The sequence below is a fragment of the Lithobates pipiens genome, unplaced genomic scaffold, assembly GCF_037356315.1.
Source record: "Lithobates pipiens isolate NorthernLeopardFrog02 unplaced genomic scaffold, aLitPip1_a1.2 Scaffold_30, whole genome shotgun sequence".
Classification (NCBI taxonomy): Eukaryota; Metazoa; Chordata; class Amphibia; order Anura; family Ranidae; genus Lithobates; species Lithobates pipiens.
The window spans coordinates 178,938,634-178,952,712 of NW_027507791.1; the positions used below are offsets into that span (position 1 = coordinate 178,938,634).

Here is a 14,079-nt window from a genome sequence, read left to right on the forward strand (position 1 = left end):
GTCCAAGCCCCATACAGGAATAATGAATGGATCATACCACCTCCATCCACTTCTCATGTCACATTTATTAATTGGGATCCACAAAAAGATAAATCCTCCAATAGTGTAGATGATTGATCGTCTTATATAAAGTCATCTAATATTAATGATTCCAATAAAGAGAAAAGAAGTCCCATTCATGTAGAGAATAGTTACATTCATTCCTGGGGGAGAAATTCGTTTTCTTCTGGTAACATTCTTCTCTTCTTCTACAGATTGGATAGAAATCACCTGACAGACAGTTCCTGCCCCCACCTGGCATCTGTAATAAGAAATAACCAGACACTGAGGACACTGAACCTGTCTAGGAACAATATGAAGGGTCCTCATTTCAGGGATCTGATGGAAGCTCTGACAACAAGCCGGATAGAGAAATTACAGTGAGTATAACAGGACTGACTGAGACAATAATATTCTGGGACAGTTTTATATATAAACCACATACATAATATAGCAATATGAGAATGTAATCAAAATCCATCTTTAGGCTTCATACACACTGGGCTTAAAAAAATGTCAGTTCCCTTGGCAGAAAAAAAAAACCTTTCATATAGAGAGTTTATTTTACAAAGTTTAGATGAGTTTAGGAGAGTTCGGGAGAGCTTTGCATTTTTTTCTGACAGAAAGTTCCAATCAGAAACGTGATAACACGCGCAGAGCGTGAAATGCATAGAAGAGAGGCTTGACACACAAAGTGACAGGAGCCCTCCATTTCTGCTGGGTAGTTGGAACACAAGCCACATGCCGTTAGTCACATAGCAGTGCGGAATCGAGTGCTAACCCCTACACCACTGTGCCTCCATCAACCACTACACCACTGTGCCTCCATCAACCACTACACCACTGTGCAACCACAGTGTAAAACTTTATTACACTATACCTGCCTTCTGTGGTTCTTTGTGGTGGAGCCAATTCCACAGAGTCTTGTAATGGGAGAAGGAGACAGATGAATATTGTGGAGGATATATGATACTGGGGAGATTTTTTTACATATCTCTGCTTATTCGATTGTGATCGTATTTATCCATGTATGGAGGAGAGAGATAGATGTGGATTCTGATGAAGACTGACCTATGAATTGAGCAGTTTCTCACATGTCACACTTTTTCATGCTTTATAGTCACTTGCTGGCCGGGGAAATCTGGTGAGCACATTCTATAGTCACTCCGGGTGAAGCACTATTGGTTTGGAGTATTGGAGCACATATTTCAGGAGCACGATGTTGGAGCACATATTGAGGAGTCATTTATCATAGAAATGTATGGACGTTTATATATATTGATGAATTGTGCACTTTTTGATTACACACATTTTATTTACGTTATTGATTTACTTATACAGCTTTTATTAATTCACTATAATATCTACATTTTCCTTTGTCCAAATAGCGCCCTTTATACACACTTTTTCAGAAACACAAACCAGAAGGTTTTTTTTTCCTGCCTCTAAACGTTGAGCTCAAAACATGCCTTTAATCATCCCAGTGTGTATGGAGACATAGGAGAACATGGAGCTGCTTCTACAGGCAGAACACAAAACTCCTGTAGTAGCAGCAATTTTTAAGCCAGTGTGCATGGAGCCTAAATATCCAATCCTGAACTATTACACTATATTACCAAAAGTATTGGGACGCCTGCCTTTACACACACACACACATGCACTTTAATGGCATCCCAGTCTTAGTCCGTAGAGTCCAATATTGATTTGGCCCACCCTTTGCAGCTATAACAGCTTCATCTCTTCTGGGAAGGCTGTCCACAATGTATTGGAGTGTATTTATGGGAATTTTTGACCATTCTTCCAGAAGCACAATTGTTAGGTTAGGCACTGATGTTGGATGAGAAGGCCTGGCTCACAGTCTCCACTCTAATTCATCCCAAAAATGTTCTATTGGGTTGAGGTCCAGACACTGCAGGCCAGTCAAATTCTTCCACCCCAAACTCGCTCATCCATGTCTTTATGGACCTTGCTTTGTGCACTGGTGTGCAGTCATGTTGGAACAGGAAGGGGCCATCCCCAAACTGTTCCCACAAAGTTGGGAGCATGAAATTGTCCAAAATGTCTTGGTATGCTGACACCTTAAGTGTTCCCTTCACTGGAACTATGAGGCCAAACATAACCCCTGAAAGACAACCCCACACCACAATCCCCCTCCTCCAAATGATTAGGGGCAGTGCACAAAGCAAGGTCCATTAAAGACATGAATGAGAAACTTGACTGGCCTGGACAGTCTTGACCTCAACCCAATAGAACTCCTTTGGGATGAATTAGAGTGGAGGCTGCGAGTCAGGCCTTCTCATCCAACATCAGTGCCTGACCTAACAATTGTTCTGGACTACACCACTGTGCCGCCCTCCATTATTATTATTATTTTATTTATATAATTTAGATATACACTATAATACCAAAAGTATTGGGATGCCTACCTTTACAAGCACGTGAACTTTAATGGCATCCCAGTCTTAAAAGTAAGGGGGTTGTAGGTCGCGCTATGGATAGTGGTTTGGGTAAGAGCAGCCCCTATTTAAATTCCTACCCAGTAAGGGAGGGAATAAAATGAAATAGGGAGGGGGGGGGGAAATAGGATTGGCGCTATACCCTTTAAAGGTTGGAGACTAAGGTATACAATTAGCAAGAAATTTCCAGCAGGCTGGATAATAAAATAAAATAAAGTAAAATAGATGTTTGTGTCAATAAGTGTCAACAATTATTGTGTCCTTTAGAGACCATAAGTGTCATAACATATCCTAAATGCATAAATCATTAAACAATTGTAACAGCATAAAATTATATAAAGTGCAAGGTGCTAGTGAATAAATTCTGGTAATTGTGACAAACCTATATAAATGAAAAGTAAAGCTTAGTATATAGAAAAAATATGTATACCAAATATATATATATAAATATAAAAATAAAAAATATATAAAAAATCGATTTATCTGTTAGGCCGCGTACACACGCGCGGACTGTTCGCCCAACCTTGTTCGGCAAACAGTTTCGGCAAACAGTCCGCTCAAAATTTGCATGAGCGGACTTGCCCACACACGAGCGGACTGTTTCAGCGAACTGTTTGCCAAACAGTTGGCTCAACTTTTGAAATGAACGGACTCGCCCACGTAAGGAGGAGGCAAATCCGCCCATTTCGAGCGCGTGTACAGGTAGGCGGGGCCCGCGAAGGAGACGTCGCGGGCTCCGCCGCCTGGAATGGGCTTAAAGGGGAACCCCAACGCCGAAAAAAATCGGCGTGGGGGTTCCCCCAAAGTCCACACCAGACCCTTGTCCGAGCACGCTACCCGGCCGGCCAGGAAAGGGGGGCGAGCGAGCGCGCCCCCCCTCCTGAGCCGTACCAGGCCGCGTGCCCTCAACATGGGGGGTGCCTTGGGGAAGGGGGGGCCGCGCGGCCCCCCCACCCCAAAGCACCTTGTCCCCATGTTGATGAGGACAAGGGCCTCTTCCCGACAACCCTGGCCGTTGGTTGTCGGGGTCTGCGGGCGGGGGGCTTATCGGAATCCGGGAGCCCCCTTTAAGAAGGGGGCCCCCGGATACCGGCCCCCCACCCTATGTGAATGAGTATGGGGTACAATGTACCCCTACCCATTCACCTGTGAAATAAAGTACAAAAAAAAACACAACACATGGAAAAAGTATTTTATTGCACAGCTCCGGGGGTCTTCCGTCTTCGGGGGTCTTCTCGCCGGACTCCTCCGCTATGTGTGTGTAGCTCTTTTGCTAGCGGAGGAGTCCGGCTTTCTTCCTCCCCGCCGCCGGCCTCTTCTCCCGACTTCGGGGGTCTTGTCCCCCTCTTCGGTTCTTCTGCCGGGCCACCGCGCCTTCTTGTAGCTCTTTTACAGGCGGTGGCCCGGTCTTCTGTCGCCGCTGTCGTCGCCGCCGCCGCCGCCTTCCGTTCTTGTTCTTCTTCTTGTTCTTCTTCTTCTTCTCCTGGAGATGTTGACTCGACGAGCTCTCCGGCCGGAATGCCAGGGACACGCTCCGCTGCCACTTATATAGTGACAATGGGGCGGTGTCACATGGTATATGTCACATGGGTTGGTCACATGGTGACCCCGCCCCCTTACGATGTCATAGTCCCCATGTGACATCAACCCATGTGACCAACCCATGTGACATATACCATGTGACACCGCCCCATTGTCACTATATAAGTGGCAGCGGAGCGTGTCCCTGGCATTCCGGCCGGAGAGCTCGTCGAGTCAACATCTCCAGGAGAAGAAGAAGAAGAACAAGAAGAAGAACAAGAACGGAAGGCGGCGGCGGCGGCGACGACAGCGGCGACAGAAGACCGGGCCACCGCCTGTAAAAGAGCTACAAGAAGGCGCGGTGGCCCGGCAGAAGAACCGAAGAGGGGGACAAGACCCCCGAAGTCGGGAGAAGAGGCCGGCGGCGGGGAGGAAGAAAGCCGGACTCCTCCGCTAGCAAAAGAGCTACACACACATAGTGGAGGAGTCCGGCGAGAAGACCCCCGAAGACGGAAGACCCCCGGAGCTGTGCAATAAAATACTTTTTCCATGTGTTGTGTTTTTTTTTGTACTTTATTTCACAGGTGAATGGGTAGGGGTACATTGTACCCCATACTCATTCACATAGGGTGGGGGGCCGGTATCCGGGGGCCCCCTTCTTAAAGGGGGCTCCCGGATTCCGATAAGCCCCCCGCCCGCAGACCCCGACAACCAACGGCCAGGGTTGTCGGGAAGAGGCCCTTGTCCTCATCAACATGGGGACAAGGTGCTTTGGGGTGGGGGGGCCGCGCGGCCCCCCCTTCCCCAAGGCACCCCCCATGTTGAGGGCACGCGGCCTGGTACGGCTCGGGAGGGGGGGCGCGCTCGCTCGCCCCCTTTCCTGGCCGGCCGGGTAGCGTGCTCGGACAAGGGTCTGGTGTGGACTTTGGGGGAACCCCCACGCCGATTTTTTTCGGCGTTGGGGTTCCCCTTTAAGCCCATTCCAGGCGGCGGAGCCCGCGACGTCTCCCTCGCGGGCCCCGCCTACCTGTACACGCGCTCGAAATGGGCGGACTTTCCGAGCGGGAACAGTCCGCTCATTTCGAAAGTACAGCGGACAGGCCCACACACGGGCGGACTGTTCGCTCAAACACAGTTTCAGCGGACAGTTTTTCGGAATTTCCGAAAGACTTTGTCCGTCCAACTGTCCGCTGAAACTGTCCGCTGAAAGCCCACACACGAGCGGACTGTCCGTCCAAACACTGTTCAGCGGACAGGGTTGGGCGAACAGTCCGCCCGTGTGTACGCGGCCTTACACGTATCAAGTCCTCACGTAGTGTAACTGTGATGAAAGGTACATATTACATAAGTGAAAAGATACAAAAAGGTGAAAAAATGTGGTAAAATTTTGCAGTAAAAAAAGCAAAAATGGAAATAAGAATGATAATTAAAAATAATAAAAAGTTAAAAAGTAGTAAAGAGTGTCCCTCAAAAAGGTGATTATAAATTAGTGGGGTGTCCACTGCGAGTGAAAGTGAAGTGAAGGGTGGAGGAAATTTCAGTTGTTGTTCCCGGTGCTCTGTGGCTATTTTTATGCAGTTGCTCTCACCAGAGTTAAGGCCCCTTCCGGGGTGGATCAACCTTCACAGTATCAGCCACTGTGTAGCTCTCTGGCTGGCCTCTGTTGCAGTTCCGGGAAACCTTCGTTCCTCCGTTCTTATGCCGTGTTTAGGTTATATGTAATGAATAAGAGGCATATCCATGGTGCAGTACGTCTTATGAAACTTCATATTTATTGTATAGGCAAAAATATTACTCACAAACATCCGTTCATATGCTATATTGAAAAGGAAAGATTCCGTTCGGCTAGCACGCTTTCTGAGTTAGCAGTGTATGCTTCGTGGCCTATACAATAAATACGAAGTTTCATAAGACGTACTGCACCATGGATATGCCTCTTATTCATTACATATAACCTAAACACGGCATAAGAACGGAGGAACGAAGGTTTCCCGGAACTGCAACAGAGGCCAGCCAGAGAGCTACACAGTGGCTGATACTGTGAAGGTTGATCCACCCCGGAAGGGGCCTTAACTCTGGTGAGAGCAACTGCATAAAAATAGCCACAGAGCACCGGGAACAACAACTGAAATTTCCTCCACCCTTCACTTCACTTTCACTCGCAGTGGACACCCCACTAATTTATAATCACCTTTTTGAGGGACACTCTTTACTACTTTTTAACTTTTTATTATTTTTAATTATCATTCTTATTTCCATTTTTGCTTTTTTTACTGCAAAATTTTACCACATTTTTTCACCTTTTTGTATCTTTTCACTTATGTAATATGTACCTTTCATCACAGTTACACTACGTGAGGACTTGATACGTGTAACAGATAAATCGATTTTTTTATATATTTTTTATTTTTATATTTATATATATATATATATATTTGGTATACATATTTTTTCTATATACTAAGCTTTACTTTTCATTTATATAGGTTTGTCACAATTACCAGAATTTATTCACTAGCACCTTGCACTTTATATAATTTTATGCTGTTACAATTGTTTAATGATTTATGCATTTAGGATATGTTATGACACTTATGGTCTCTAAAGGACACAATAATTGTTGACACTTATTGACACAAACATCTATTTTACTTTATTTTATTTTATTATCCAGCCTGCTGGAAATTTCTTGCTAATTGTATACCTTAGTCTCCAACCTTTAAAGGGTATAGCGCCAATCCTATTTCCCCCCCCCCCCTCCCTATCCCAGTCTTAAGCCTCATACACACGATCACATTTTTGGATGACATTGTAGGTTTCAGATTTCTCATTTGTCTCATCACACATTTTGTCACTAAGTGTAAGGCTCTATACATAGAATTATATTATACTATTTGTACTTCTATATCAGACTTCCTGCTGGCAACTGGTTTTTGTTCATTAGATTTTCACAAAGTTGTTCATGTTGTTTTTTTTTTTTTTTTTTAGTGCAGATATTTAATTTTTAAATTTTTTATATCCAGCTTTAGAGAACTGTCTGATATTGGTGATATATAGAGCCAACTAGGAGATGAGTAAGGTTGAATAAAGACACCAGTCCAGCCAGTGTAATCTGAGTGAGTGCAGGTGCATGTCTACAATTATCCTTATTTATTTAAGGTACTCATAAAGCACCGTCAATTTATGTAGCACTCCACATACATATTACACACTCACATCGGTCCCTACCCTCAAGGAGCCCACAATCCAAGGCACACAACTCACATTCATATACTATGGCCAATTTTGGACAGAAGCCAATTAACCTACCAGCATGTCTTTGGAGTGTAGGAGGAAACTGGTGTCACCCAGAGGAAACCCATGCAGGCTCAGGGAGAACATGTAAACTCCAGGCAGGTAGTGTTGTGCCTGGGATTCGAACCAGCGACCCACTACTTCTATGTGAGAGTGATACCTCTTTCACACTGAGGCAGTTTTCTGGCATTTTAGCACTAGAAATGGTGCCCGAAAACTGCCTCCCATTCATTTGCATGAGTGCGTTTACATTGCGGCGGTGCTCCTTGTGGGATGTTAGAAAAAGTCCTGAAAGCTGCATTTTTGGGGCATTATTAGCATTATAAATAGCGCTCCCAAAATGCCCCTACCCATTGAAATGAATGGGCAGCACTTCCAAGGTGCTTTGAAAGCGTCGCAAAACGGGTCTTTTTTCTTTTTTTAAGGTCCCATTGTCACCGGCCCACTAGCGCATGAAATTCCCTGCTAAAGCACCGCAAAAACTACCCAAACTTTAGCACTGTTTTAGAGGTGCTGCAGTGTGAAAGGGGTCTTACTGCACAAGTCCCTGTATGGTGATTGGAGATGGAAGTAGTGGTGAATGGGTTGTAGGAAATTTGCTTTTTCATATTTATGAACGATCTCTTGATGTTTGTAATTTTATAAGATGACTTTGTTGCTCTTCATGTTTATGTAATTGTTGCACGTCATGTGGTATATAGATTGAAGTAGCTGTAAATAGGTTGGAGCAGATTTGCCCTTCCTCACATGTATGAAAGTGTATTTTTGTAGTGAATGTAATTGTTATATCTGATCACTGATTTAGCACATTTAGCAAAATATGGAAGACTGCAGCACTAGTATATGACATTCATACAATATAAATGTGAAAATATAACAAAGGTGAGACTCCTCAACACAAAACTCCCTATAAGTGTATATATAACAATGGTATGGAGACTATTTTAAAGATAACTCTTGAAGAAAATTTTATAATCAGCGTATATAAAATTTGAGTGGCAATACTGGTACAAATTTTCAATAAAGGTCCAAATAAAGAACGATAATAAAATCTTCTCCATGCCATAAGATCAAATCCTCCACCATAATGTTCAAAGGAAATCCCAAAGTACAGTGGTGTCACTTTTAGTCAATGAAATTTCCACAACATGAGTGAAACTTCTGTGACCATCAAAGTGAATCTCCACAACTGAATACAAGATTTAGCAGAAGGTTGTAGGTGAAAGCCTAGAGGTCAGTGTGAGTGTGTATGGTCCAATCCCCATACAGGAATAATGAATGGATCACACCACCTCATCCACTTCTCATGTCACATTTAGTAATTGGGGTTTAAAAAAAGAGAAATCCTCTAATAGTGTAGATAATTGATTGTCTTATCTAAAGTGATCTAATATTAATGATTCCAATAAAGAGAAATTGGTTCCATTCATGTAGAGAATAGTTACATTCATTCCTGGGGGAGAAATCCATTTTCTTCTGGTAACATTCTTCTCTTCTTCTACAGATTGGATAATAATCACCTGACAGACAGTTCCTGCCCCCACCTGGCATCTGGAATAAGAAATAACCAGACACTGAGGACACTGGAACTGTCTGGGAACAATCTGGAGGGTCCTCATTTCAGGGATCTGATGGAAGCTCTGACAACAAGCCAGATAGAGGAATTACAGTAAGTATAACAGGACTGACCGAGACAATAATATTCTGGGACAGTTTTCTAAACCACATAAATAATATAGAAATATGATAATGTCATCAAAATCCATCTTTAGGCTTCATGCACACTGGGCTATGTTGGATCACAGTCTCCTCTTTAATTCATCCCAAAGGTGTTCTATTGGGTTGAGGTCAGGACTCTGTGCAGGCCAGTCAAGTTCCTCCACCCCAAACTCGCTCATCCATGTCTTTATGGACCTTGCTTTGTGCACTGGTGTGCAGTCATGTTGGAACAGGAAGGGGTCATTCCCAATCTGTCCCCACAAAATTGGGAGCATGAAATTGTCAAAAAAGTGTATGCCAACACTATAAGTGTTCCCTTCACTGGAACTAAAAGACCAAGTCCAACCACTGAAAAACCCAACACGATAATCCCCCTTCATCAAATGATTTGGGGCAGTGCACAAAGCAAGGTCTATGAGAGAGTTTGGGGTGGAGGAACTTGAATGGTCTGCATAGAGTATTGAGCTCAACCTGACAGAACACCTTTTGGGATTAATTAAAGAGGAGACTGTGAATCAGCCCTTTTCATCCAACATCAGTGACTGACCTCACAAATATGCTTCTAAAAGAATGGTCAAACATTCCCATAAAAACACTCCTAAAACTTGTGGACAGCCTTCCCAAAAGATTTGAAGCTGTTATAGCTGCAAAGTGTTGGCCAACTCAATATTGAACCCTACAGACTAAAGGCCCATACACACGATACAAAAATCAGACGTAATTTTTTTTCCGAACAAACGATATGCTGATTTTTAGATCGTTAGTATGGTGCTTTCTATAGCCAATTTCTGTTTTTCGTCTGACAAAAGCTGGATGTGCAGACTATAACATTTTTATAGTATGTAAACTTGACATTTGATTTTCATTTAATAAGCATGGTTTTCGTCCGAAATAAATCAGCAAGACTATGCATGCTCAGAAATGAAAGAATACATACAAAACTATTCAATACATTACGTCACTTCTGAAGTTGTATTCTGTCGGATAAGAATTTTCATATGCTGAGTAACCTTTTCACTTTTGATATGAGACTAGCATGCCACAAAAAAATGGAAGAACGGTCATCAGAAAATCTGATCTTGTGTACAAGGCTTAAGACTGGGATGCCATTAAAGTTCATGTGCTTGTAAATACAGGTGTCCCAATACTTTTGGTAATATAGTGTAGTCTAAAATATATAAATCAAATAATAATAATAATGGAGATATATTTCATCTCCTAGTTGTCTCTATTTATCATCAATATCAGACAGTTCTCTAAAGCTGAATACATTTTTTTTATAAAATGAAATATTTGCACTAAAAAACATGAACAACTTTGTGAAAATCGAATGAATGAAAAACAGCCGCCAGCAGGAAGTCTGATATAGAAGTACAAACAGTATAATATAATTCTATGTATAGAGCCCTACACTTATTGACAAAATGTGTGATGAGACCGATGAGAAATCTGCAACCTACAATGTGGACGAATACCAACACTTCTAATGTAGATGTGAAAAGGCCTTCATGTCACTGCCTGGACTCCATCATACACAGCTGCAGTCCAGAGTGGTGTGTGTGCTCTGAGTTCTGTGTATATGATGGAAGTGTACAATCTGTGATTCAATATATATTTAAAGAGGAGCTGCACCTTAAAAAAAAAATTAAGTCAGCAGCTACAAATACTGCAGCTGCTGACTTTTAATAAAAGGACACTTACCTGTTCCAGGGTCCAGCGATGTCAGCAGCAAATGAAGCACAATGCCCCCGCCGCAATCCTCTGTCAGGGAATAGGGAAGTGAAGAGATGCGGCTCCACTGCCCGGTTCCCTACTGCGCATGCACGAGTCGCGCTGCATGTCTCCACTGGTCCCCGCTTTCTCCTGGGAACTGTGTGTTTCCCAGAACACAATGGGGGCGGGGCATCTGCGGCTAGCTGCGACTAGCTAGTCCTGCAAGTGGGTGCAGATACCTGGATTATACAGGTATCTGCACCCCCCTCCCCCCTGAAAGGTGCCAATTGTGGCACCGGAGGGGGGAGGGTTATGATGAGCGGACCTTCCACTTTAGTTAGTTTACTTTTTTGTGGAGGTCTGCTTTAAGGATTTTGCACTATGGAGGCTTTTTCTTTTCTATGTAATTTGATTGTGTAATATGTATGGTAATAATAACGATATTTCAATAATTCATATTGATGAGGAAACTCTCAAGAAAATCCATTCAGTTCTTGTGTAAAAACGCAAAAATGTATTTAATAAGAAAAATAGCAAAATATTACAAGAACAATATCAAAGTATAGAATGTCATTAATTATGTATAATATTCTTAAGATGAAGATTGAATCAGATGTGTGTCTGTGTGTAGATGTAGCTGTCCTCGTGCTGTTTGTCTGAAGCCAAATCTGAAACAGTTTCCCTCCCACCTTGCCTGCCTTGCTCGCAAAGGTGGGGGTTATTCAGTCACGAAACTTTGACATTCCTGAAGTGTGGGAAAAAAATTGTGTAAACCTATTTTAACATATACAATATAAGTTTCCTTTAACTTCTAAATCAAATACTACATATATCAGTATATATATATGTGTATGTGTGTATTATATATATATATATATATATATATATATATATATATATATATATATATATATATATATATATATATATATATATATTATATTCATTTAAAACTCAATGTTCTTATTAATATCTTAATCAGGAAATATTGTTATATAAAGGACTTATCTCTTAACTAACACATTGACCATTTACATCTCAAAGTATGTGAATTCTTCCTTCTCACAGATGGGGGATGGAAAACCAACTAATTATTGCCATATGTGAGCTCTCCCAAGAAATGCTTATGAGCTTATATATTTTCACAAGCTTAAAAATCTTTTATAATTTCACTTTGTCCATACATAGAAGAGATACAAATTATATTATGATATATATATATATATATATATATATATATATATATATATATATATATATATATATATATATATGTATATATATATATATATATAAATATAAATTAATTTATATATTACAGCTCAAATATTCTGTAAGATCTAATCCATTCATTAATATTCTGACATTTCCTTCTCAAAGTGATTGATTAAACAATCTTAATTTTCTTATCGAAATCCATTTATACCTCAGATGCATCACATTCGTATCCATACATGCTTTTAGAGCTTAAGATAAGGTGGCTATAGCCGCTGTCTGTATCACGGGAGAGCGCCCGCAAGCTAACCCCCTTGGGAAAGTGCTTCCCAGAGGGGTTTAGATGTTGCAGGGAGGAGCTGAGACAGCTGACAAGGGACCCCAGAATATGAGGATTGTGGTCACTCTGTGCAAAATGAACTGCACAGTGGAGGTATGTATGATGTGTGTTATTTTTTTATTTTTTTTTAAAGGAACCTTTACAACCACTTTAACAATTGCTTCGTGTGTCAAAAGTTGTTTCCATATTTGTCAAACCTCTGGAGAAAAGACTATTATTTTCTGATCACCTTCTTTTAATTGAGACAAAGTTATTGAGAAGGAATTTTCAGATACATCAGTATGCAAAACAGGCATTGACACACCAATTTTGATTATATTCAATGAAGGGGCTTTGGGTTTAACCCCATTGATCAAACACAACATCTTTTTGTTTCAAGAAATCAAATAATGGCTTAACTTTATCATCATATTTCTGTAAAAAAAAATTCTTTGCAACAATTTACTTCATTCAAAAATTGATATAATGCCTTGTAAGAAGTTGGAATTGGAATAGCAGAAATGTTTCTAACTTTTTCATGTGATAACTGTCTCTGTCCATGACTAATTTGCATATGAAAGAATGTTATCTGACTTTCCATTAACTGAACGGATGCTGTGTTCAATTTCAGCCAGGCTGTTTGTAACAGAGTAAATAACTCAGACAAGAGTGTCATGTTCCTCCTATACTTTGTGTAGACAGCAAAAACTTGGCCACGTGCTGGAAAATACATTCTGGTCTAGAGAATTTTGATAATACTTTCTCCAAACACTCGTATAAAAAACCATCACTAATAACCAATCCTGGAATTATTCTTGTGAATGCATAAGTTTCTTTATTAAAGCTGAAGGCAAGTTTTTCTTGACAGTTTTTAGTTAATCGTACTGAAAAATTACTATTGGTAATTTAAATTTAAATTAGGAACAATAGGTTTGTTATTTGTAATGCATTTATTCAGTGATCTTAAGATCAACTGATAAAGAATATGAATCATCAGCATTCTTGATAGGCCAAATACAATTTACCACTGATTGTGCCTTCTTTAACTGCTTGCCGTCCAGCTCATGCCAATATACATCAGCAGAAGGGCAGGTACAGGCATATTAACGTACCTGTACATTGCCCTTTAAGAAGCAGTTTGCGGGGCGCACTCGCCGCGAGCTCCATGAGTGTGATTGTGGGTCCCGCGGATTCCATGTCTGCGGGGATACCTGTGATCATCTCATGGAGAGGAGAAACAGGGAAATTCTGATGTAAACAAGCATTTCAACATTCTAGCTAGTGACAGTACACTGATCACAGTGCCCTGATCAGTTTTTTGTCACACATAGCCCCTCTTCCCACAGTTAGAATCACTCCCCAGGACACACTTAACCCCTACAGTGGTTAACCCCTTCACTGCCAGTCACATTTACACAGTAATCAATGCATTTTTAATTGCACTGATGTATAAATGTGACTGGTTCCAAAAGTGTCCGACCTTTTCACCCGTAATGTCGCAATCATGATAAAAATCGCTGATCATCACCATTACTATTAAAAAAAAAAGAAATTATAAAAATGCCATACAACTATCCCCTATTTTGTAGATGCTTAACTTTTGCACAAACCAATCAAACACTTATTGCAATTTTTTTTACCAAAAATATGTAGACTATGTATTGGCCTAAACTGAGGGAAAAAAGTTTTTTTTTATATATTTTTCCAATTGTTCCAATACGAGATTGGTTCCTGTATGTGGCCAATTATAATCTGAAGACATGTCAGCGACTGTACAAAAATTTCCAACATTACTGTACATTG

The 14,079-nt window shown here is 41.2% G+C and overlaps 1 protein-coding gene across 1 annotated transcript in view; it reads left to right on the forward strand.

Moving 5' to 3' along the window:
- The window catches only part of LOC143942261 (ribonuclease inhibitor-like), a 90,071-nt gene that overhangs the window by 26,715 nt on the left and 49,277 nt on the right, over window positions 1–14,079 (forward strand). The window contains exons 4-5 of the mRNA XM_077463504.1: window positions 255–419; window positions 8,815–8,979. Of these exons, the coding sequence (XP_077319630.1) occupies window positions 255–419; window positions 8,815–8,979 (330 nt within the window). The remainder of the gene's footprint in view (window positions 1–254; window positions 420–8,814; window positions 8,980–14,079) is intronic.